The sequence below is a fragment of the Panthera onca genome, chromosome C1 (genome assembly GCF_046562875.1).
Source record: "Panthera onca isolate mPanOnc1 chromosome C1, mPanOnc1 haplotype 2, whole genome shotgun sequence".
In the NCBI taxonomy this organism is placed as follows: domain Eukaryota; kingdom Metazoa; phylum Chordata; class Mammalia; order Carnivora; family Felidae; genus Panthera; species Panthera onca.
Window position 1 is genome coordinate 203,873,264 of NC_138346.1, and position 26,197 is coordinate 203,899,460.

At 47.6% G+C, this 26,197-nt stretch overlaps 1 protein-coding gene and 1 non-coding gene across 2 annotated transcripts; both read right to left on the reverse strand.

The window, feature by feature from the left end:
- Positions 1 to 5,044: 5,044 nt before the first annotated feature.
- On the reverse strand, positions 5,045 to 19,350 carry ELOA (elongin A). Its single transcript, XM_060624797.3, has 11 exons — positions 18,945 to 19,350; positions 14,097 to 14,153; positions 13,162 to 13,268; positions 10,803 to 11,988; positions 10,305 to 10,419; positions 9,400 to 9,555; positions 9,209 to 9,306; positions 7,841 to 8,021; positions 7,394 to 7,505; positions 6,510 to 6,685; positions 5,045 to 5,228 (listed from the first exon to the last, which is right to left on the reverse strand). The coding sequence occupies exons 1-11, from the start codon at positions 19,095 to 19,097 to the stop codon at positions 5,167 to 5,169; spliced, it is 2,403 nt and encodes an 800-aa protein (XP_060480780.1). The 5' UTR covers positions 19,098 to 19,350; the 3' UTR covers positions 5,045 to 5,166.
- On the reverse strand, positions 13,638 to 13,782 carry LOC132673931 (U4 spliceosomal RNA). Its single transcript, XR_014138141.1, has one exon. It is a non-coding gene; the product is annotated as a U4 spliceosomal RNA (small nuclear RNA).
- Positions 19,351 to 26,197: the final 6,847 nt, after the last annotated feature.

Here is a 26,197-nt window from a genome sequence, read left to right on the forward strand (position 1 = left end):
TCAATAGGAAATAAAGCTTTTCCTTTCATTCTAAATTTAGAGGGAATGAAGGAAGGACATTAAAACGTATTGAGCTCCCTTTCTCTCATTGGATCTTTACAAGAATTCCTATGGGGTGTGATCATTCCCATTTTACAGGTGAGGAAACTGAGTCAAAGAGGGGTCACAAAGCTAAAGGATAGTGGAGCCAGGATTTGAACCTGGACCTAACTCCCTTTAAAGCTCATGCATTGTTTTTCCATTACACTAGGCATTCCCAAACCAGGCTGTTCATCAAACTCACTGGGGAAGGCCTATGAAAAGTACTTATCTCCAGATCCTACCTCTGACCTATTTGAACAGATTTCTGCCATGGGGCCCAGAAATCTGTATTAAAAAAAAATTTTTTTAAAGTTTATTTATTTTTAAGAGATGGAGAGACAGAGTGTAAGTGGGGAAGGGGCAGAGAGAGAGAGGGAGACACAGAGTCTGAAGCAGGCTCCAGGCTCTGAGCTGTCAGCACAGAGCCTGACGCGGGGCTCGAACCCACCAGCCATGAGATCGTGACCTGAGCCGAAGTCCAACTGAGCCACCCAGCGCCCTGAGAAATCTGTATTTTAAACAATGATTTGTACAGTTATCTGGTTACTGTTTTCCTCTACTAGATGGAAGCTCCAGGAAGGTAAGGGCTGTGTCTGTCTGACTCAAGAACACGGAGCGGGGGCAAAGTGTACTGTGTGACCAGATGTGTAAGCTTCCCAGCTCTGACCGGTGGGCCAGCTGCAAAGAGCTTGTGGCAAATTAGCCAGGGCAGTTCTCAAACTTTTTAATAATGTACATTTTAAGAATTACTTATTGTTCGGGGCGCCTGGGTGGCTCAGTTGGTTAAGCATCCGACTTCAGCTCAGGTCATGATCCCATGGTTCGTGGGTTTCAGCTCTGCATCAGGCTCTGTGGTGACAGCTTGGAGCCTGGAGCCTGCTTTGGATTCTGTCTCCCTCTCTCTCTGTCCCTCCCCCGCTCACGCTCTGTCTCTCTCTCTCAAAAATAAATAAACATTTTTTAAAAATTTAAGAATTACTTTTTTTTCTTTTAATGCACACTCTGGGGCCCCAACCCCAGAGATTTGGGAGTTGAGAAACAGAGGTGTAGCTATATTAAATTTTGATGTCTGAACTTTCCACCCAAGTTTTTGAAAGGGGTAAAAATAGTAGGCATCACAGAAAGGGAAGTCCAGGAGCCTGTGAGGACAAACTGCCTGTTTCACCATTTAGCCAAATAATCTGAGAGAGACTCCAGTGGATGTAGAACCCTAGTGGAGATAGGCTGTGAAGGGGACATCTGTCAAGGTGATAAGCCAGCGAGAGGGTTCTTTTGGGCATTAATTACATGCAGCCAAGAGAAGAAATCATTCTTAGCGACAGTTAGGGGATCTTTTTGCATCGGAGGTCAGCTTTGCTCCAAGGGCCCAACCTGGGGACGTGTGATTATATAGGAGATGGGTAAATATCACTGACAACACGTGCTTGGGACAAAGGCCGACACACAGCGCTGCTCACTACCGCTCATGCTTGTGTCAGCTTGCACACCTTCTCTGTGCTTCAGTCTTCTCATTTTAAAAATGGGGCCCTGACCACCTACCATGAAAGATCACTGTGGTAACCGAGCGAGCGTATAGGAGTCAGAGCAGGGCCTGCCCCCCGTGGCAGGTGCATCCCCAGTGGGCCCGGTGACTCTTACCGGACCGCGCGTGCCAGACTTGTGTGCCACTGTGTATCCCAGGGTCCAATCCGGGTGCTGGCTCCGCAAATGCTGAATTAATGAGTAAGGGACACGGGGCTAATTTACAAACTCCGGGTCGTCATCCATCAGATCCCATGTTCCATCATTTAATGTACAGAACTTCTTACAGTGAGAATTCGATCCAGTAAAGGCTGGGAAGAGGTAAGCCCACACACCAACAACGCCCTCTTCAGGAGAGAAGGGTAACAACAGTATGCCGCTGGGGGATTGTAGGTTTGATGCAAGATCCAGCCCGGTCTCTGCAGGGGCCGCAAGCTGCAAGCACCCGAGCCCTGGCTCCTGACGCTGGGTAGTGATGGGTAGTGCTGGGTAGTGCTGGGTAGTGATGTCCGGACGCTGAGGCTCCTGCAGCTCAGCCAGGGCCAACGCGCGGGTGCTTATCAGGTCTTTGCTGACACGACCTTTCTGCACAAGTTGTCATCATGCTCCTGTTAGGAAGTCAGCGGAAGACGGAGACGCACCCGGTCCTTCCCACCCCGTAGTGACCGACCGACAGGTAGGGTGGCACACACTTTACAGTCAGAGAATCTGGGTTTCAAATCCTTTCCTTTGCTGCAGGTTGGCTGTGTTATTTCATCCTTGAGCCTCAGTTAATCTCTCAGTCCCAGGATGACAAGGGACAGTGTCTGGTACCTGCAAGGTGCTTGTTTTCATCTGAGTTTCCTCCCTCTGCTCAGGGCTTCTTTACCCTGAATTCCCATCCCCCAGTCCTGCTTTGCTACAGACCTGAAACCCAACATCCTTGACGAAGCCCAGGCCAGGGATTAAGCTCTCTGCCTCACAGCCTGGGAACCAGACACTCTGTGACCAGCTGCCATTCTGGGACACGGTAAGGGAGAAAGGAAAAAAGACCACAGCGCGTGGAGTTTTGTTTTGTTTTTTATTTAGACATGGAATTGTCCTTCCTTTTCATATAACTTATCTAATTAAAATATTCATCTTGGTAGTTACCACAAAAAAGTAACATAGAAAATTGTATTTACATTTTGGGACCAAAATACAAAGGAAGAGCAGGCAGATACCTTGCTCTGTTCCCTCCCACTTCCCGGAAAGAGAAAGCCCGAAGAAACTGCTCATTACACCAAGGATCACAAAGGGCTCATTTGTAATTTGGTGATTCGATTCGTATGTAGTGTAGCACAGGAGAAACAAAATTGCACACGTTTTCACAAATGAGACCAAAGGTTCGACATCATCCTGTTTTGTGTCTGCTCTGCAGCCATTTCAATAACCCAGGTGAGAAGGTTGTTCAGAAATTCGGCTTTTTCTCTTCCCTCCTTACTCTTCTCACCAAGTCACATCCCTGATGCAGACACTCTTGGAGGAGGAGGAGGGAAAGATCTGGCTCTACGCAAACAGGGCCGATCAAAAGTCTTTATGTGCTAAAAATGGGTAGTGATGTCGGCGTGAACAAACAGATGTCCTTTCCTTCCTCCCTGCCTAAAGACTCCTAACAGAGGAAATTAAATCACACACAACCGAATCTGCAGTGTGAAATACCGGTTTCAATGACAAAGACTTGAACACGCGGCTAAGAGACAAATTCAAGCTGGTGGACACCTACGGGAAGCTACTCCAGGCCAACAGATGTCTGGCACCTGACCCAGATGTTCACTTGGCATTCGGTAAGAGGCCTCCTAATACCAGATTTGGGGAGCAGGCCCGGGCTGGGGGTGGAATGCAATACAAACGATCAAGAGAAATCATGTTTTCCCCAATTCAAAAACACAGCAAATTAAAACAGGGCAACCCTTGTGTCCTGTTGCAACAGACACCCTGCACAGCAACGCACACTGAACAATGCAGCTTCTGCTGCACAGATTCTCTGCCGGCTCCGGAATCTTCAAAGTTAGCCTGAGGTCTCCGGGATGGTTAAAAGCAACGGACCCCATATTCTGGGCTCTGAGGGGGCTTGTCAAGAGGGAGCCTGCCAAGCTCCCGACGCTGTCCTACTAACCACGCCCTCAGTCTACCCTTTGGGTGTCTTGAGGGCAGGCACCTCAAACTTACAGCATCTGCTTCCCCTGGGTCACAACCAAGCGGGTTCCTACTAGACCAGCGCTCTCCAGCAGCCAGGAAGAGCGCTGACACTGGCCTCCTGAGTGATGTTGTTCCTCTGTCAGCTTGCAAGTGAGATCCTCCCTTCTCAGACCTGATGGGTGTCCCCCGCGTTCTCCCCCATCCTGACACTAACAGCTCAGACACTTTGCCTAAGTGGGCCGTTCCCTCCAAATTCTGGCTTAAACACCCTAGAAGTAGAGAGTGCTTCAGCTGCAGAGTTCTCTGCAAAACAGCAAATTCCTGTGCTCTCCCAATCACATGATGTTACCTTTTAAAAGAAAGGCAAAAACAAAACCCATTTCCAACACAGCATTACAACCTTTAAAACCACTCACTTCTGTTAGCAGTTCACAGGGAACACGAGATTAAAGTGCTGGCTTTTCAACCTCTGAAGTTGTGGCGGGTGGGGGGGGGGGGGGGGCACAAAAAGCCCTGCCGTGTGTTCGTGTCTCCCCCCTGCAAGCGGGGAGGAGGGAAGATAGGGGAGGGAAAAAAGCCCTAAAGTTTTGCATCAGAAATTGTAAAAATGTTGGGGTTCTGTGCAAATTGATCCCCCAAGTTTCTGTGTCCTCTAGTGAGCCTCAAAAAAGTGGGAACTGGCAAAAAGGCTGGGGAAAAGACTCGAGACCTTTACAAATAACCTCCTTTAATAAATACTATTTAATGAGGAAGAAAGAGATGCACCTGCATAGGAACTCAAGCAACACTGAGAAGGGCCTCCGAGGTGGAGCTCAAACACTCCACGTCGAGGCGGCCCTCTAGGGCGGGCAGCCCAGGACCCGTTCCTCACCCTCCGTGCAGCAGGCAGCACACAGGCTCTGAGGATGCCCAGCCCTCCCTCTGGACCAGGGTCCACTCAGGAGAGCTGAACTGGGACAGGGGAATGGCTTTCACTAGGTTTTTATCTAACTGTAATAAAGAACCCTGAAAATAAAAGGCTAAGTGTTTGGTAGAGGACCTAAAAAAAAAAAAAAAAAAAAAAAAAGGAAAGAAAAAAAGAAAAAAAAATACTGGGGGTAATATAAATACAATCTGGGGGCAATATTTATTAATTAAAACTATGTCTTATGGTTTACAAAGAAGCTAATTAACAACAAAAGTATAATTGACCTTAAAATCCTCAGTAAGACTGAGGCTTCACATCTTCTCCAGAATTCTGAAGTGTTCTCCAGGCAGGGAGGCAGTGGCTGCGGCACGCAGGATTCGGAGACCAAAAGGTTCCTCGGAGCAGAGGATTCTGGTCTCCTCTGGAAGTTCCATTCCCCAACCCCCATTGTCCTTGTACTCCTCCCCCAGACTTCATCTCCAAGGCGAGTCCTCAGTTTATCGTCGGGAAAACCTGTTCTTGAAAGCTTTAATCGTCTTGGCCATCATTGGGGCAATTTCTGTGGGAAGAGAAATAAGGCGGTTGTTTCAGATTGTGGCAGTTTAGACACACACTGTGAGTGGTTCACAATCAAGGCCAAGCCTCGCTGCTCTTGGCTCTGCACTACCAGAGGAATGGGTACAGCGGTAGCCCTTTCTGATTTCTAGCACCACAACAGCTCCACTTCCTGAGCACCTGCCGGGCCCCTGCCGATCCCCGGCTCTAATTCCAACCACGTCCCCAACCTCCCAAGAGACCGGCCGACCTGCCCCTGGTTGTGCAGGAAGCGAAAGGACTGGAATTTAATACCTAAAGGCCAGCCTGGGCCATAATTTTACTCTGTTCCACCACCCCCCGCCGCCAGTATCCAAACTAGCAAAAAGCAGCCCCTCTCACTCCCATCTGTCCCGTGCGGCAACAGGTCTAAGATGTGCTCAGTGCAGACGTCACTTGTGGACGGCTGGCCTGCCCTCTTGGATGCTTAACCTGAGCACAGAAGCTTCTGCCAACACTTCTACCTGCCCGTGGGTCTTGAAGCGAATCCAGAAGCATGCTTTTTTAAATGTTTATTTTTGAGAGAGACAGAGAAAGAGAATAGGAGAGGGACAGAGAGAGGGAGACAGAAGATGTGAAGTGGGCTGTGCATTTTAAATGTTTATTTTTTTAATTTATTTTTGAGAGAGAGAAAGCATGAGCAGGACAGTTGTAGAGAGAGAGGGGGACAGAGGATCTGAAGCGGGCTCCGAGCTGACAGCGACGAGCCCAATGTGGGGCTTGAACTCACGAACCATGAGATCGTGACCTGTGCTGAAGTCAGATGCTCAACCAACTGAGCCACCCAGGTGCCCCTTACAGAAGCATACTTTTAACAGGCAGACACCCCCTTAGAATACTGGGGACAGTCTATGGTAAAACTTAATAAAATATAAAATACGCACAACTAGATATGAAAACACAAAACTCAGAAGCTGGAATGATAGGTCGTAAACCCTCAATAAGATGGACTACAAGCAGTTAATAACCGTCACGAACCCCTGGAGAAACGTTACCGCCTGGAGAAACAGGTTTACACGTAGGTAAACGGAGCGGCGTGCCAAAATGAGTATTCACCGCAATCGTTATTTGCAAGAGAACTCGTGCACTGCAACCAAAGCAGGGGAAGGAGGCACCCACATCGAGCCCAGCCATGCGCAGAGCACGTATGCCTCGTCTGGCACGCACGGCATAATACGGCGATAAAGATGCTACAGAGCTCAGACACTGTTTTGAAATATCTGGGCGTGAACCCCAAGTCACTTACTCTTCACAGTCGGTTTCCTAGGATCATAGGAAACAGTGCTGAGCACGGGAGCCAAGTGGGCACCGCTGGTGCTCGGACCATCATAGGCGGGCTCCTCGGGGCTGGCGCTGAAGCTGTTGCTGCCACTGCCGGAGGGAGTGTGGCTGTTTCCTGTGGGGTATGGGGCCGGCTTAATCCTGCAACACAGAGCAAGCTAGTTAGTCCCGAGTGTGACGGATCTGCCCTCAGCACCGACAGCCTGAAGCCGGCCTCTCTGAGGAAGACCCAGTTTTGTGGCTCTGACCAGTGGACGCGAGCACCCGAGATCCTGGTGATGACACAGAGACGACAGAGTTTAGCCCTTCAGAATGAATGATCATCTCAACTCAATTTTCACCCTTTAGGTGTGAATCTGTATTTTTCAAATGCTAATGTGACTTAGATTATATAGTCATCACAGCAGCATGGTTTATTTAATTTTTTTTTGAGTTTTTAAAAAAGTAATCTCTACCCTCAACATGGGGCTCCAACAACCCCAAGGTCAAGAGTTGCATGCCCCACTGACTGACCCAGCGAGGCGTCCCAGCCGCCGTTGGTTTAAATGGGGAAAGGGGAAAGCACGAGGGAGTATCTCCCAGCAGCCAGGTCCTGTTCTCCATTGACTCTTGACCTCCCGAGAGGCAGGAATAATTGTCCACCTACGCTGCAGTCACGGAAGTGGTGGCTCGGGGAGGGCACGTGCTGAGCTGGTCAAGGTCGGCCTCCAGAACCCTTGACCTGCACTGCCATGCTCTCACCCCAAAAGTGAACTGCTTCCTGCCCCTGGGCTGCCTCGAGGGTTGGGTAACAAGCTCCCGGGGTTCTTTTCCGCAGGCGCAAGGAGACCCTGGAGGTGCAGAGCTCACCTAATTTTCTCAGGCACAGCTGCTCCTCCGGTTCCAAACTTCTCCTGTCTCCGCCGAACATCACGAGGGGGCTTGGCCACAGAGTTGACAAAGGCCATCTTTGCCTGCCGGCCTGTAGAGAAATACGGAGATCGATACCTGCCTTTTTGAGCAGAGACGCTGCTGTTCTTTTAATAATCTACACTGTTAAGAGACAAAACCTTCCCAGGTGCTCCCAAAGCTAGGAATTATCAACGCTGAAAACCCCTGTAGGCAGTAAGTGTACTGACGGAAGACACGCTCCATCCCTGTGCCCCTTCTGCAAAAGCAGGCCAGATACAGGAGCGAGAGGCTACATGAGCCCAGCCCACCAAGGCCCTGCTGTCGATCAGAGCACAGGGCTCACTGTTGCGCCAGATCACCTCATCCTGCTCGGCTCCCCACTGCCACCCCCTCGCCCCCCTTTACCTTTGGGCTTATTGGCATGTGCAGATCGGATATTCTTTGTCAGTACTCGTAGCCGCTGCTCCCGGGCATCCTGAAGCCGTAGGTACATCTCCCGCCACGTCTCATACTCTTCCGGCCTTTCTTCCTTAAAGTCTCGGTGACAATGAACTTTCCATAATTGATCTGTTTCCTCAATTAATACCTAAAATCAGAACCAGGGCATCATTTATATGTAAGCACTCTGACAGATTTCTTTTCCATCCTTCATCACCTCAGGCTGACCACTTTCCTCCTAATGATTTTTTTTGGTCCTCGTAGTAGTAGTATATTAAAATACCACAATTCTAGAAAAAAAAAAAAATCACTATATTAAAAACACGTTAAGGGGCATCTGGGTTAACCCAGGTTGGTTAAGCGTCTGTGCTGACAGCACAGAGCCTGCCTAGGATTCTCTTCCCCCTTCTCTCTGCCCAACCCTCCCCCCCCCCACCTCAAATAAACTTAAAAATGTTAAGTGCAAGGCACTGTACTAGCTGCTTTTGGGGGGTTGTGGGACTAGGAGAGAAGACAACACAGAAACTAGCTTAAGGTCAGTCTTTCTCTGGGGCTCCTGGGTGGCTCAGTCGCTTAAGCATCTGACTGTTGGTTTTGGCTCAGGTCAGAAGCTCATGGTTTGTGGGTTTGAGCCCCATGTTGGGCTCTGCGCTGACAGTGTGGAGCCAGCCTGGAACGCTCTTTCCCCCTCTGCCCCTCCCCAGCTCGTGCTCAAGCTCATGCTCATGCTCTCTCTCTCTCTCTCAAAATAACTAAATGAACTTTAAAAAGGAAAAAAAAGATTAGTCTTTTCCTTTAAGGAAACCAGTGACAGGTAGACCTGGGATGAAGTCACATCCAGGCACTTCCCCGGCACTCCCTGCAACTGTCACCCGCAAGGGTTCAGAATTAGAGACAGCCAGCTAATGTGATCAAATGACCCGTATGTCCCGGCGTTACAGGAAAGATATCTGGACAGACCTGGACGCCTCTGGGACACACCCAGCCGACCTGTGCTCTTCTATGTTCACCAGACACCCGAGTGTCGAAAACAAAGCTCTGTCCCCGCCCTGGATCCCAGAGGCCGAGCTGCCAGAATTCTCCCTTGACCTGTGACCAGGCGAGCTAAGGAGAAGGGTGGGTAACGTTTTCCCGGTCCTTTTGAAGCTCACTTTGAAGCCAGAGCAGGTGCTATAAAAACACGCACGTTTACAGGCCCACAGGCAAACCAACAGGCCCACAACAGTGAACCGACCCGTGCCACCGCCCTTCACCCACTACGGATTCAGAGACAAAGCTGCTTCTGCAGACGCGAGCCCGACGAGGGCCCTCTCTGCACCCAAACAGGACACTCACGTGATTGCATTCCTCTATGCGGTACAGTTGATCAGGCGTACACCTCTCCAAAACGGGTTCGAGAACAGAATACGGGACGCCTCCCACTTCAAAGATCGCTGCAGAGAATCAAAGGTGGAAGTGTCGAATACTGGCCGGCCCCCCGCAAGGCCACAACGGGGTTAAGAGCAAGAGAAAAGCGTGGGACTTACAATCGATGTTGTTTTTAAGTACCCGGATGCACTGCTGGTGCAAGGTCATCATTTTGGGGAGATAGGCACACTTGGAGCCAGAATACACCTGCATCTTGGAATTCATTCTCCGTCCGGTGAATCCAGCTTCTTCCTCTTCCTGGGGTGAAGACAGTGCTGCAGGGCAAGGACAACAGGACCGCGCGTCACACAGGGCACTAAGCTGTGCAGGGAAAGCTCTCCTTCTCTCCCCCCTCCTCAGCCTCCCACTGCCCTTTCCCAAAGGCCACCAGGGCTATTGGTTTTTTGTGTGTATTCTTCTAGCGAGACTATGCAAAAATAAGTAAATATGTATTTCATTCCTTTTTCACCGATTAAAAAACCCCCACTATCAACTTTTTTCATTTGCCACATTTTAGAAATCATCCTATGTCAGACACAGACCTTCCCACATTTTTTACAGCTGTACAGGAGGCCACTGTGTGCGTGACCATGGTTCATGTGATTTGTCTCTTGCTGAGGGACCCTTATGTGGCTTCTAATTCTTCTATTAAAACTAGACCTTTTTTTTTTTTTAAAGATAAAAAGCTCACGTACAACATATGAAGGGTAGCTAGTAACCGCAGCAAAGATTTACTGAACACTCACCATGTGGAAAAACCCAGAGTTAAGAGCTTTACTAGCATTACCATTTTTAATCCACTCAGTAAGTCAGACACCATTATCAGGTCCACTTATGGAGCATGAGACTGAAGTCCAAGGAAATGATTACCCAAGTTCATAGAACTTGAAGCCAGAGCTGGGATTCACACCCGAGCCGTCAAACTCCAGAGCCTACGACACTAGAAAGCTCACCCAAATCTTATGACATCGCGAACAAATTTTTAAAATCTTTGCTCCATTCAGAAAAGAATGCAGAAAATTACCTTTTCGCTTTGGTGGGAAGGAGGACATCAATTCCAGGGTAGGAAGTGGCCGGTAATTGGCCTGGATCACGGGTAACGGGAGGTCTGGCAACACGGGCAATGCATCAGCGGGGACCTGCGGCGAGAACACCAGTAACTGCACAGCCCGCCGGGCAAGCACAGCTCCCCGCCCTCGGCCGACTGCCAGCCGCGGTGACCAGGCAGGCGACTTCACGAGCAGACCCAGGCTGGAGGAGGGCCGTCGGTCAGGTCTGACACCACCGGGGGCAGGAGATACACCGGGATGGGCCCGGCACAGCGGGACACCTCCGAAAACACTCGTCTTGGGTACTAGCTACACCCTGGCAGCACCTCCAAAGGCCTGGAGGCGATTGCTTCAAACTGAAACGGCAGGCCACGAAAAAGCCAGCCAAGCACGACAGCGGCAAGACAAGTCCTGGGAGCTGTGCGGGGCCAGATGCTCTGACTGGGAAGCCACCAAGGGGCTGAAGGGCTTACCTTTTTCAGCTTGGCTGAATCGGCTCCAGCTGGCTGAAGCTTCTCGGACTTGTTTTCATTTACCTTAGGTAATTTCTGAACGGAGTCCAAGTTTTTATTAGTGCTTTTCGAATCAGTTTTTTTAAGTCCTTTTTCTCCGAGAGTCGTGGCTGAGGCTTTCACAATCTTTTTCTTTTTCTTCCGGGGCTGGTCATAGCTGAGGTAGGACTCAAAAGACATAGTGGGCTGCTCAAATTCATCATCCATATCTGCCTCCTCAACCTTAGGGAGGGAGCCCACTGACTTTCTATCCGAATGAGAAGTTTTTACCTTCCCTTCTGAAGTTTTTAGGTTGTTGGAACCCCTCTCTTTCACCTTGGGCAGCGGGTCTCCCGCCCCCTTTCCTACATCTAAGCTGTCTAGACTCTGCTTATTTTTGTCCGATTTGGTTTTCTCTGGGTCTCTGTGCTTTGGCTTGTTTTTAAGGTGGTTGTCTGAAGCAACTTCCGAGGGGGGTAAAAACTTCTTCTTGGTGCTGCCCTCTTTCTCCTTCTCTTTCTTGACACTAGAGGGTGGTTTCTCCTTCGTGCTATCCCCTGAGAGCGGCCTTCGGTTTTCCTCTTTGGAGACAGACTTGTGTGATTTCTCTCTGCTCAAAGACGCCTTCCCGTCTCCCCTGGCATCCACTGGACGTTTTTCCTTGTAGGAAGATCTGTGCTCCTTGTTCTGACTCACAACCCCTTTCCCCTGGGGATCCCCCAGGTGTCGGTCCTGACTGACCCCCAGTCTGTCCTGAAAGGCATTACTGTGGCCTTTCCCAGGCTTCTGATGTGGGACAAAGGGCTCATGATCTTCCTCCGGGGATCTGTAATGGTCTGTGGACATTTGATGGGGACTGGCAGATGACGGAGGGGACTGAACATGGCCGTAATCAGAAGATTCGTGGTCTGAAGAGTAAACGGGGGAAACTCTATGGCACCTCTTTCTCTCGTCTCTCCTCTCTTGAACGTGAGACACTCTGTGAGTTCTCTCAGGTTCCGAGAGTTTCCTGTGTTTTTTCTGCCTGTGATCAGGACTATAGGATTGGCTACTGGAGGCTTTCCAGTTTTCCTGGTAGTCCCCCTCTATCTCCTCCTTCTGAACAGCATCCCTGGGGCGCTTCCGGGAATTGCTCTTGTCAAAGTCCTGTTCATCAGGCTCGGAGTTTCTAAAACAAAAGAAAAAGCAGATAAAGCAGATATAAATCTCAGTGTAATCCTTGTTCAGAGGACAAAGTCATAGAACCTGAACTCACAAAAATAGACGGAAACAGATGCAGAGTTAGAAACAAGGTCTTGGGAAGAGGGTGAATGGATTCTGCTCTATGATACTCCACTGTCGTGAGACTGGGAAAACTCAAATATTCAACAGATGGAAAATGATACGTTTAAGTATAGGATACAAAGATCAAATATCTTGAGGACATGAAAAATGCTTTGAAGTTTTTCAAAACAGGGACAATTTAACTTGTTATGTTAAAAAGGGGGCTGGGGCGCCTGGGTAGGTCCACAGGTTAAGGGTCTGACTCTTGATTTTGGCTCAGATCATGATCTTGTGGTTCATGGAATTGAGCCCCGCATCGGGCTCTGGGCTGACAGTACAGAGCCTGCTTGGGACTCTCTCTCTCTCTCTGCCCCTCCCCTGCTCACCTGTGCAGAAGTACACAAAATAAATAAACCAACCTTTAAAAAAAAAAAAAAAAAAAAGATGGGGGTAGGTGCTATTGGGACACCTGGCTGGTTGGAGGATGCCACTCTTGATCTCAGGGTTTGTGAGTTCAGGCCCCATGACGGGTGTAGAGATTACTTAAAAATGAAATCTTAAAAAAAATGGAGGGGAGCGGGCCATTATTTATATAGTTTGTTCCCAACTGTGTACAAACATTTTTTAAAAAGAGGGGAGGGGAATGTCTGGCTCTTAATTTCAACTCAGGTCATGATCTCACAGTCGTGAGATCAAGCCCTGTGTTGGGCTCTTCAATGAGTGTGAAGTGAAGCCTGCTTGAGATTCTCTCCCTCCCTCTCACTCTGCCCCTCTCCCCTGTGTGCATCACACACTCTCTCTCTAAAAATAAAAAAGAGTAGAAAGAAACATATCAAAATACTAATAATGCTTATGTTCGGACGGTAGAATTACAAAAAATTTTCATTCTTATTTCCATTTTTTAATATTTTCTAAAATCCTATAATGATCATGAATTATTTTTATAATCAAGGCCAAATAAATGTTTTAAATAAGAAGGCAGAGAAGGAATAATAAAACATATCCTGTCTGTAAACATTCTAGGTACCATATTGAAGCATGAGGTTGAGCAAACCTACAGAGTAATCAACGTTCTTACCGCTCCACAGGAACCAGCTTCTTCCACTGGGCCACTAGGTCCCTGGCAAAGCTTCCGACATGCTCGTGTTTTCGTAAGCTATTTACTGTTTTCCCAACCCCGGTCTCCTACAAATTTGACAGAAGAATTGTTAGAGGGTTGTGGAACTAGGCTCACAACTTTCTGAAGAAATAAGGCCTCTTGCTTTGAGAAACTCCTTCCTTAAACATATGTTGCAAGTCTCAACACAAAATTACTTTGTGTCTATGCCTCAAACCTCTAATGACACACAGTAGCAAAGCACACGACTCCAAAGAGAAAAAACAATATATTAAAATACTTCCAGAACTTTAACAATAAATAACAAGAGTGATTATGGCAGGTGGCAGGCATTGAGCTAAGAGCTTCGCATACAATGTCTCAATGAGTCCTTAGAACAACTCTGTGAGGCAGGAATCTGTCCAGTTATTAGCCAGAAGTCCTAGAACGTGGATCTGAATCCAAGACTAAGTCAAAGTTCTTTTAATTTTTTTTTTAATTCTAAGATAAAATTCACCACTTTATTATTATTTTTTTCAATTAGCAATAATCGTACCTTGGGTAAACCTCATTGGCCATGATAATGCCACACTGCGCAAAGCTCATTTTAACCATTTTAAAGTGTACGGTCTGTTGGTTTCCAGAACACTCACAATACTGCACGACCATCACCACTGATTCCAGAACATTTCTGTAAACCTACAGAGAAACCCCATTCCTCCCAACTTCCTCCACCTCCCTACTTTCGGCCTATGGATCTGCCTGTTCTGGACACTTCACATAAATAGAACCATACATTATGTGGCCTTGTGTCTGGCTTCTTTCACTTTCAAAGCCCATGCTTTTAACCTTACTGTACAATCCCTCCCAGTGGGAAGGGGATGGAATATAGTTATATAATATCTAACAGTTCTTACCGCAAGAATGTCTACTGTAATAGGCAAAGTGGAGAGTTTCTTCAAATATTTCAAGAGCTGTAGAGAGAATAAAATAAACATTAATTTCTATAAAATCAGAATCACTCACTGGAAGATAATATCTGACAGTTAAGTGCTTATTGAGTTCTAAGTGTTGTACAGTAATAAGTATGGTTATTATCTCTATTTTACAAGTGTGAAAACAGGCTCAGGAAAGTGAAGTTACTTGCCCCAGGATGCAACAGGGGCCAGATACACGCAGGTCTGTGGCTTTGGATTGCCTGCTTTCAATTACTGTGCAACACCAAGGTGAGAGAAGACTTAAAGAGACCCAGACCTGCCAACTCTAACAAAAATCAACAACTATCACTGCCCCAGTTTTGAGAGAGAATTTCTGAGAAAGGTACCAATTTAGGGACATTACCCATGAACCCAGCACAAAGGAAAGTAAGGAGGAGAAGAGGTTTCTCCAGGAAAAGGGTATCATGTTTCCAGGAAGAGTCGCAGTTCAACAGAATTGTTTTTTTGATACAAGTGGGAATTTCAAGACCTGCGTCAAGTTGCCAGAATCAGAGCTTTGCTGGTGCAAATGGTGAACACAAAATGTCTGGGTAGATGAGAAAAGTGATCTGGGTTTGGCCACATTTCCTTTCTGTAGTCCTAAAAGTAGGTCAAAATCAGGATAGCAGAGCTGTTGAGACAGAGTTCCGGAGTTGGGGACACGCTTCAGTTTGGCCCTGTCATCGCCCTGCTGGGCGATCTTGTGCAAGTCATTAACCTTCTTGAACCTCAGTTACTTCATCTGCAAAAAAGGAACTGATCCTGTCTCTTTACAACGTTACAAGCTGTGAGGATTCTCAGAGACAAACCATGTGCAGTCCTGGGCCACAGTGCCTGGAATAGTAACAGTGACTACCCTTACATTTCAGCATCAGATAACAAGATCTGCCCCCTTTCCACCAAAAGAGCTCCATAAATGTTTTTGTTTTTGTTTTTTTTAATGCTTATCATTAATCACTTCATTCATCCACTGACAGCTCTTTCAATGTCTCCCCTTGATCGTCAACCAGAGAGTCCTCAGCTAATTCCTACTTACTCCATTTGTACCCTAAGTTATGACTGGCTATACCTCTTTCTAGGACACGTGTATATGGATATAAAACCCACTTAGCCTTCAAGGGGTGCTGCAATGTACAAAAAATAGTAACTGTGACTACCTTCACATTTCAGCATCAGGTAAGATCTGCCCCTTTTCCATGTGTAAACCAGTCTGTAATTGGTATGCCATATTGCTATTAGGTGTAGGACAAAGTATGTTCTTCCGGTCATTCTACTTCAATAATTACTCAACTCAGTCTCTAGGCAGAGCAACTGGATCACAAGTGATAATCTTGTTTGGGAATAAATGAGAAGCCAAGGGATGTATCTAGGGAGTTTCACCTTCATAGCTGAATGAAAATTATTCTCCACTTCAAATTTGATTACGACCATCATCCATCCGACTCAGGATAAAGTCTATGTGTGTTTCTGGTCACCCAAGCTATGGGTGCAAAGATTAATGCTAATTCCATTTGTTAAAGGGAAATTCAGGGTCATCGTAGAGGTTAAAAATGGGTTGTGTCCCCTAATGCCATTCCCTGGAACATATTTATATATCATCTATTGTGTGCCCGCTACTATGCTAGTAAGTTCTTACATGTGTTACTGCGTTTCATCTTCATTAACCAACTCTATGAAGGGGATACTTTTCTCCCCATTTTAGATACTGAAACAGTCCAGTAAGGTTAGGTCACTTGCCTAATGAGTTAGTAAGTCAAGTGTGTCTACAAAAGCACGAACTACAAAGACAGGAGAAACATCCAACACAATGACACTGTCCTTAGAAAATAAGAAAATAGAACAGGAGCTTATGTGCCTGGAAACAAAGCTGAAGAGCTCGTCCTCAGTATTACCTTGTCAGACGGTTTAAAGTTCACAGAGTAAAGGAGGTCACCACAGGGAGTCCCAGGACCTCTACAAAGCCAACATACACAGATGGGGCCAGAAGTCACTGAGGGAGTGTTCATCTCAAAGCCTAACGCTAATTGTGAAGTGTAAATGCTGCCTTTCTGCTTTGCTTTGGGTTAGCAGGGGTGACTTGAAAGCAGACAAAACTAAAACCCTGGAGATTTTCAAAGTGACTGCGTGCACCATAAGAGAAAAAGGGCTCCAGAGCCCTTCTATTTTCAATGAGGTTCAAGAAAGAACAAAGCAGTACCAAGGTAAAAGCACTTTGGGCATCCTCAGGTGGGTGGAAACTTGCTGTTATCAAACCAAGGGACCAACTGCAGAGTGTGCAAGAACTGATAATAGCTCATTGAGAAACGCCAAACATTTGCACAGTACACGCTTAGGAATCTCAGCTGTCCTTTGCACACCCCTTCAACCCAAAGAGCAAAAAGATGTTCGTGATGTTGACCCCTTGTTCTCCACTTGCTATCTGTGTTCTCCGTATTTTTCACATTCAAAATGTAACACAGGACAGGTAACTTTACCACCCCTGAAAACTTGTTTCCAATTAAATGGTAGGAGCCAAGTGACCCTGACCTGATACCTTTTCCTCAAGTAACCCACATCACTGATAGACTTAAAGCAGAAAACAAAGTTACAGTTAAACACCTATGTTTAATAGGAGTAAATCCATGAACATAGGTCTGGAATCAACCCTTTGGCTAATAATGGTTTGAAAATGCGAGTTAGCTGCAAAGTCAATACTGCTATATAATCATCTTGCAATTTCAAGAACAACCTGTGGGAGCTTGTTGGGTTAACAGAAGGCTGAGAAGGCCAGTGTGCCAGCTTGCAGTTTTCCCCTCTGCAGTTAGCTCATTTCTGAATGCCAACTATTGTGTCCTTTGCAAAAAGGATCTCCCAACATTTTCTCATCTTCATAATGCAAACCCAGGAGTTCTGGATGATCTGCGATCTGGGAAGTGAAAGCCCAAATACTCACAATAATCACTAATAATTCGAGTAGGATGAGACACCAACAAACCTTTTCCTAATTTGAAACTTCATGCACATCGACTACTAGAAGAGCTACTTCAAAATTTAAATTCCAGTGGAAAAGGACTATGGATACTACCTGGCACTTTTTTTTTTTTTAAACCTTAGAGTAATAAAGACCAAACTGGCAGGGAGGGGGTAGAACATAATACTGCTTTAAGGTTTTAAAAATCAGTCACAAACCTACAGTGTTCAGGAAAACCAGCTAGTGCTCGGAAATAACGACCACTTATTAGACGTCCACAAAGGGTTATTGTAAAAAGAAACGTCTGGCCACTAGGAACTGAAGCTGCTACAGAATATATAACATAAACTGAAAGCATTTACGTTTCACAGATTCAAAACTAAGATGGCTTCCTGAGCCATACCTCTTTGAGCCCGGCATGCATAAGAAGTTAAAGAGTGGCCTGATGGTGAGCTACAGTGTATAGCTTTCAGAAGTGGAGAAAAAAAAGCCACCTCGGCCAGGCGCCAGGCTCGAAACAAGGCGAAGAGAAAGGAGTCTTTCAAAAACAATCAATCTGTAGAGTGGTGATTAAGATCTACCGAGCACTTCCTATAAGACTGGCCTTCCCCCCCTGAGTGGAGTCCTAGGAAGCAGGTGAGCAAACAGACTCAGCAAAGAAGTCCCCAGTGTCCATGGCTGGGAAATGGATTAGAACCCAAACGTTACGGCCACTTCATCCCCACTCCTTTCCTCCATTACTCGGTCTTCAAAAGGCACTCTGGGGCTCAGAGATCCAACTCAGGACCTGCACACTCCAGCCAGAGTGCTCAGGGGGAACGTCTGACACCTAAGTGTTTTCATCAGTGGAGTTCAGTTTTCAAAAAATTCTAACATCCAGACACTGTCCCAGACACTGAGAAGCGGAATAAAGTCGAGAGAGTGGGAGGAATGCATTTAACTTAAGAAAACCGTCTAAAAAACAAAACCAACCCCTCAAAACTCGCTGAGTGCAATTAAAAATGGTTGCCCATCGTGCACAGCAACGAGGAAAGGTGGCTCTTACCTTTCCATCAAGGCCAGAAGGAAACGAGCTGCTAACTCCTAACCTTTTTTTTTTTTTTTTTTTTTTTTTTGGTTTGTTCCAATTGCAACCAAGTTCTTAGGGGTACCTGCAGCTAGGGGACGCGAGGTTTATTTTGTTTTGTTCTGAAAGGATTTACTGAGAAAGCGAAAAGGTCCGCGTTCTCGCATCAAGCCGGAGAGCCGTACGAACGTCTCTGAGAGACGCAGGACCCCACACCGAGCCCAGACTCCACGGGAGCCCAGGCAGAACCGGCTCCTTCTCCCTCCGGACAAACGTCCGAAGACACTGAGCCATCGCACACATTTCGCAGCGAGAGGGTCAGCTCCAGCGAGCCCGCCCCGCGGGGAAAGCTGGCCCGGGCCGCCTCCGGAGCGGCTCCGGGGGCCCCGGCCGGCTCGCCGCGTTCGCAAGGAGCGCGCCCCTGCCGCCCGGAGCCCGCGGGCGCCCCCGTCCCGGGCCCGGGCCCGGGAGGCGGGGACGCCGGGAGCTGGGGGGGGGGGGGGGGGGGAGGGGGGGAGCGGGGGTGGGGTGGGGAGGGAGCCCGGGCCGGCCGAGGCCCCGCGCCCTCCGTGCGCCCCCCGCCCTCCGCGTGGGCAGCGGCCAATGGCCGCGAACTTCCCGACCCAGGCCGCAGCCCCCGGCGGGGCCTGGCCCCGGGTCCCAGCCCCCGCGGCCCCGGCCGATCGGGAAGGGGCCGCGCCCGGGCCCGCGACCGTTACCGGGCCGCGCCGCGCCCAGCGCCCGCCCCGCTCCGCGCTGCCCGCTCGCTCACCTTCTTCGGGTCCGGGTTCGCGGCCAGGCGCGCCTGCAGCTTCTCCACAACTTGGAGCGCCGACTCCGCCGCCATCGCTGTCACTGGCGCGGCCTCCTCGCCGGAACTGGGCTCGCGTCGCGTCCTCGGGCCGCAGCTCCGCCCTCCGTGCATCCCCGGCGGAGACGGAAGCGACTGGCCCCTTCCGGGCCTCGGCGGCGGCGGTGGCGGTGGCGAGGCGCGGGGGGGGGGGGGGGGGGGTGCCGCGGGGCGAGGAGGGCCGGCCGGCTGCAGGCCCCGCCCCCAGGGCCGGGGGCCGGGTCCCCAGCTCCGGCGCGGCGGCCGCGTGCGGGGCAGCTGGGCCGCGTGGGCCCGGTAACGCCGCTCGGGTCCTCGGCGCGCGGAGCCCACGGCCGACCCACCTCTCCGCCGTCCGGGCACCGCGGAACGCAGCCCCCGCGCCGACCCTGCCTTTAAGTGCCACCCTCGCCACGCCCCCGGGCCGTGAGCCACGCCCTGATTCACACCTGTCAGCGGTTCCGGGCCGGCCCACAGGGAGTCCGCCGAGCCGAAGGGCAGCCACTCCGGGTGAGCGCGCTGGGCGCCAGTGCTCCGGCGGGCTACCTTAATTTCACCCTCAGCGCAACCCCATTTTACAGATGAGGGAACAGGCTCAGGGAAACCAAATTAACCCGCATGTGGTCACACAACAGGAAAGAGATGAGGCTGGAATGTAACCTGAATGGTTTGGGTCAACCGTGAGGGCACGTCTCTGAGTAGATCGAGGAACTGAGGGCCACAGGGAGAAAGGGATGTGAAGTCAAACAACTCAGCTACTTGAGGTCCTATAGGCACCATGTAAATACATCCTGAATGAATGGATGAAAGGCTGTTTCCTCTGAAGCAGTAGGGCCTGAATCAGACCCGCCCAAGACACCATCCTATAAGCACTAAATTATAATCACTAACAAAAGAACAAAGACGGGCGCCTGGGTGGCTCAGTCGGTTAAGCGTCCGACTTCAGCTTAGATCATGATCTCGTGGCTTGTGGGCTGGAGCCCCCCGTTGGGCTCTGTGCTGACAGCTCAGAGCCTGGAGCCTGCTTCGGATTCTGTCTCCCTCTCTCTCTCTCTCTCCCCTTCCCCCACTCGTGCTCTCTCTGTCTCTCTCTCAAAAATAAACATTAAAAAATTAAAAAAAAAAAATAACAAGGAAACAGCTGAAAACTAAAAATATCAGCATTGATTACATCTTGTTTAATTAGATCAGATTAGTCGCTAATCCAATCTCCAATAGTAACTTGGCAATGTACTTAGTCTGACCTCTCACCCAGTGTGGGAAAGCCTGGAGATTCTTCCAGATCTCTCAGCTCTGGACAAAGGGGTAAAATTATATACATGTATATAAAAAATACATATAAAATACATATAAAAATACAATATAAAAATATGTATATAAAAATATATATGTGTATTTTTTTTCATTCTAAATTCTGAAAATGAGCTTTCATTCACTCACTATGCTGAGAAGCCCTCCCTACTGTGTTCTCACCACTTAGCTTGGTGTCCCTCCCTCTACAACTGATCCATTTCAGGGTGTAGATAGATTGTCAATTTATTCTTCTGTCTTGCCACTGGGATATTTATCAAGCACAGTAACCGACCTGTCCAACTTTAAATCTCTGCTGCCCAGCACAATACAGGTGATATAATCAGCACTGTATAAAAAGTCCATACAAGGGGCTCCTGGGCGGCTCAGTCGGTTGAGCGTCTGACTTCGGCTCAGGTCATGATCTCACAGTTCGTGAGTTTGAGCCCCGCGTGGGGCTCTGTGCTGACAAGCTTGGAGCCTGGAGCCTGCTTTGTACTCTGCGTCTCCCTCTCTCTCTGCCCCTCCCCCACTCAGGCTCTGTCTCTGTCTCTCTCAAAAATAAATAAACATAAAAAGAAAAAAAAAAAAAAGTCCATACAAGATTAATGACCACCCACTTGGTGCCCTAAGACTCAACTGTGGAGTGTAACAGAGAAGGCATTAAACTGGTGAGGAGACTTGGATTCTGGTCCTGGCCCTAGAGTCTCCCTCCTCACCACAGCAAATGCTTTTACATTTTAAATTCCTTCCATTTTGAATGTAATGGTGTAATGGAAAACAGGCCGATTCTTGAAGCAGAATTGCTGACTAACCGACCTGGCATATACTCGGGGCACATGGAACATACTGCGCATGTTACCTAGGGAGATCTCAACAACCAGACAGAAAAGAAACAAGACACGCCGCTAAGGATTGCTGGAGAGGGTGCATCCCACTCTCTGCTCCCTCTGTGTCTATGTCAGCCCGAGTCAGGCTTACCTGCACAGTAAAGAACTCTCACGCCTGGCTAAATGAACACTTCTCTGATCAGTCAATTCTGTGTTCTTCGGATCTAAAAGAAAATTTTTAACCGGCTCTAAAAATGGGATTCTCTGTATGTTCACTAGGGATTACCATTGTAATCCTTGGTTTACAACAGGGTGTTTAACACCAGAAGGAGGGGCGCCTGGGTGGCGCAGTCGGTTAAGCGTCCGACTTCGGCTTAGGTCGCGATCTCGCGGTCCGTGAGTTTGAGGGCTCTGGGCTGATGGCTCGGAGCCTGGGGCCTGCTTCCGATTCTGTGTCTCCCTCTCTCTCTGCCCCTCCCCCGTTCATGCTGTGTCTCTCTCTGTCTCAAAAATAAACGTTAAAAAAAAAAAAAAAATTAACACCAGAAGGAGTTCCCTAAGGTCAGAGGCTATTTTGTCCATCTTGGATCAGCGACACCTAGCACACAGGTGACATCCCATAAAGGGTCTGTTGAAAACTGGACCACTTATTAATAAACTTCAGGCCAGCCCAGATTATCATCTGAAAACTTGAGGGGGAGTCCCTAGCTTTCTTATCTCTTATCTGCGCCCCCTGTGAGAGGAATTAAAAGATCCATCTTCTTCTGGTCAGAAGGTAATTTTAAGGCTCTGCTGGGAAAGAAAGATGGGAGTCTTCTGCTAGGCACACTTTTGAGTTTTTACAACAAGTATGGTCTATTTTTATAATGAAAATAACTTCTGATTTTAAAGATTTTATTGTTTTTAAGTAACCTCTACACCCAACGTGGGGCTTGAACTTACAACCCCGCGATCAAGAGTCGCACACTCTACTGGCTGAGCCGGGCTGGTGCCCCGCTCGCGAAAAAAGCTTAAAGATATTTTAATTTTGGAAAAGGGCAATCTCAGGCTGATTGGTACTCCAGTCACTTAACACACTGGAAAACAAGCAAAAGAATAAAAAACGACCAACCATGTTGTCCTCAATAGCAGAAAGGAGTCCTTGCCTTCCGTGGAATGATCAGGTGAGGTTCCACGGGCTGAACAGTGTGCTGAGAAGGAATACTGATGGATGGAGGGCCTCCGTCTTGGACGTCTCCTGGCCTGTGCTCTGTCACTTCTCTATCTCACTAAGTAGGTGGCATCTGAGGTTGGTTGGATGGCGGGTGTAAAGGACGCAGGGTTGAGACTCAGTGACCACCTGAGTCCCACCCCAGCTGTCCCAAAGCTAATGGAGGCTCCTGACCCAGTTACTTACACTGGCTGAAATTGTTTCCTCCTATTTTACAGATTTCTTGCGAAGCTTATTGATATGTTATGTTAAGCAACTGACATAAAGTAGTGCTTTTTTCTTTTCTTTTCTTTTCTTTTTTTTTTTAGCAGCAATTATTAGGAAAAATTCATTGCCTTGGTAAAGAGAATATCGTGTCCTGCTGTAAAGGAGAATATAAAACCCTCCATCTGGGCAGTTTCGTTCTGCACAGCTGTAGCCACTGTTCTCTTCCCCAACGGGCTCATTTTTTCTGAATTGACTACATTCGTCTTTGTTTGACATCCTTCAAACATGCTCAGTTGGTTATTTACTTAGGGATGGCATCTTCTTGGTTTCGCAGGCTGGGTTCACCCTCCTCAAATACAGCAATGAAAGCAGAGACTCCTAGATCCAGGGAACGGTCTGAGATTCGAAATCCACACCTCTCATAGACTGCCGTGAAGGTGGATTAAACTCTCCACTAACAATTTAAGAATACCGGGCCTAGAAAATCAGAGGCCCTTTGTCTAACGAGAGCTGACTGCAGCATTCTCTAATGCCCATGGACAGCAGCCCACTGAGAATCTGTATTTACCAGGAAAAGAAGCTACCATAAAAATTTCTAAGTAACAAGTTTATGCTTTGGTATGTTTACATTATATGAATTTATATACATTGTATGTAGGTAGTGACCTAAATGCCTTCTCTTAGCCCTTTATTTTACTTTTGCTGTAGCTTTTATCACAATCTGAAATGACCTTACTTAGTGGTTCATGTTTTTATAATCTCTTCCCATTATGTAAGCTCCATGAGGCACCACTGTGGATGAAACAGTATCTAGAACGTAGCAGGCACTTAATAAATATCGACAGAATTGAATGAAAGATCTGCCTGGCAACACCGTTGTGTGGATTAAATGAGATTGTGCGTGAACACACCTGGCAGAGTGCTATCGACCAGTAATGTTATCTTAATTAATCCTCGCTATATATTTCACAAGATGGGGACATTGATACCCTATGCCCCCAGCCCCCAAAACTTAGAATGTGGTTGTGGTCTTCGCTGAAAACGCCCTTCAAAGGAAGTTATTTGAAAACATGTGAGCCAAGGGCAGTGAGCCTGGAACTGACAGTGCTAGACAGTAACGAGAGAGAAGAGGAAGGAGGGAGGATAAGAGATACACTGATTGGATTAAGTCCAGATTGATTAAATTATAAATAAATAAAACCCACTGGGTTAAGTAGAGATTAAGAAGGCAGCACCCCACAGGGCTGGAAGAAAGGCTCCTTGCCTTCTAGGTGGGTGACCCACCTCTCCACCCTCAACAATCTCATGAGGCTTTGTAAGGACGGAGAACCCAAGGCTCAAAGAGGTTGGGCAACTAGCCCGAATGGGGTTATGTGACAAACCCAAAAGGTGCTCTCTGCTCAGCTCCAAAGCCCACACTGGCCTGCGCACATGTCTAAATGCCTAGTGCTGGTCACCTCTCCTCCATCCCTGACTTACTACCTGACTCTGTCCAGCCCGGTTTCCCCATCTGTTAACTGAGGAGGGCTGATCAAAATAATAGTGATAATAACAATCCCAATTCTGGGCACTTCCAATATGCCAGGCATTATGCTAAGCAATTTGCATTAACTATCAACTTTATCCTTAATCCTGCAATATAGATCTCATGTAATCTCCATTTCACAGATGAGGAAACTAAGGATTTGGACCTAACAGAATGTGTGAGCAGCACAGTCAAAGCCATGTTTGTCTGGCCCCAAAGCTCAAGATTTGTTGATTCCTTCTTCTCGAAATCCCTACTGCCACGGACATTCTTGGGCTCTTAAATGATGTCCCCTCTGTCAAACTTTCCAGCTGCAAACTTCTCTTATAGTTGATGAGACCCCTTTTATTTGTGGACAGTTTTTAGGCAGAACATGATGGGCAACAAGATCTAGTTTCATTTTCAGAACTTCTTTTTATGTCAAATGATTTTCCCCCCATTTTCACATAAATAAATTTAAGTAAAAAAGTGATTCTCTTCATAAAAAAATCAATAGGAGGGATGTCTGGGTGGCTCAGTCGGCTAAGCATCCAACTCTTGGTTTTGGCTCAGGTCATGATCTCACGGTTTGTGAGATCGAGCCCCGTGTAGGGCTCTGTGCTGATAGCTCAGAGCCTGCTTGGGATTCTCTCTTTCCCTCTTTCTGCCCCTTTCCTGCTCATGTGGCAAGCATACATGCTCTTTTGAAAGAAAGAAAGAAAGAAAGAAAGAAAGAAAGAAAGAAAGAAAGAGAAAGGAAGGAATAAAGAGTAGGGAGAGAGAGAAAGAAGAGAGAGAAAAAGAAGAGAAAGAAAGAAGAGAAAGAAAGAAAGAAAGAAAGAAAGAAAGAAAGAAAAAGAAAGAAAAAAATTAATAGGATACTTAGGTAGGAACTCCTGGAAAGAAAGAAAGAAAGAAAGAAAGAAAGAAAGAAAGAAAGAAAGAAAGAAAAAGAAAGGAAGGAATAAAGAGTAGGGAGAGAGAGAAAGAAGAGAGAGAAAAAGAAGAGAAAGAAAGAAGAGAAAGAAAGAAAGAAAGAAAGAAAAAGAAAGAAAAAAATTAATAGGATACTTAGGTAGGAACTCCTGGAAAGAAAGAAAGAAAGAAAGAAAGAAAGAAAGAAAGAAAGAAAGAAAAAGAAAGAAAAAAATTAATAGGATACTTAGGTAGGAACTCCTGGAAGGTTAAAATCATGAAGATGGTTCAAGAATGACAGAAGTTTGAGGGTGTCTGGGTGGCTCAGACTGTTAAGCATCTGACTTTGATTGAGGTCAGGATCTCACAGTTCATGACTTCGACTTCCACATCGGGTGAGCACAAGCCCCGCCTTGGGAGAGCTCGAGTACTGGTTCAGGTGAGCTAAAGCCCCACTTCAGGTAAAACACGGGCCCCGGTTGAGCCCCACTTCTCTCTCTCTTTCCCTCTCTGCCCCTTGTGGGATTCTCTCTCCCTCTCTCTACCCCTCATTCACTTGTGCCCTCTCTCTCTCAAAAGAAGAGGAGGAGGAGGAGGAGGAGGAGGAGGAGGAGGAGGAGGAGGAAGAAGAAGGAAAAGAAGAAGAAGAAGAAGAAGAAGAAGAAGAAGAAGAAGAAGAAGACGAAGAAGAAGAAGAAGAAGAAGAGTGAGAAACACTAAGATTCAAGACCCTTAGGGTAACATATTTACTTGAACCATATGAAATTGGTGATATCTGACTATTTTTGTTTTGACCTACAGAAATGACAATTTCACATGGTTCTAGAAAGTCCTACATTTTCTGGCCCCTGACTATGTTCCACACACCACATTATTTCTTTCCTCTGTGCCTTTGCCTGAGCCTGTCCCTCCACTTGGACATGCACACACTCTTGAGACTCGGGTCACCACCTTCGGGAAACTTCCCCATCATCTGTCCCCCAAGGCTAGTATGGTGCTCCCCCCTTCAGTGCTTCCCTAACACAGTCAGCTTGTCTGTCTGCATGTTTGCCTGTGAACTTCACTGCGGCAAGGACTTCTTTAAAAAAAATTTTTTTATTAAAGAATTTTTTTAATGTTTATTTATTTTTGAGAGAGAGAGAGAGAGAGAGAGAGCAAGTGGGGGAGGGGCAGAGACCGAAGGAGACCCAGAATCCAAAGCAGGCTCCAGGCTCTGAGCTGTCAGCACAGAGCCCGATGC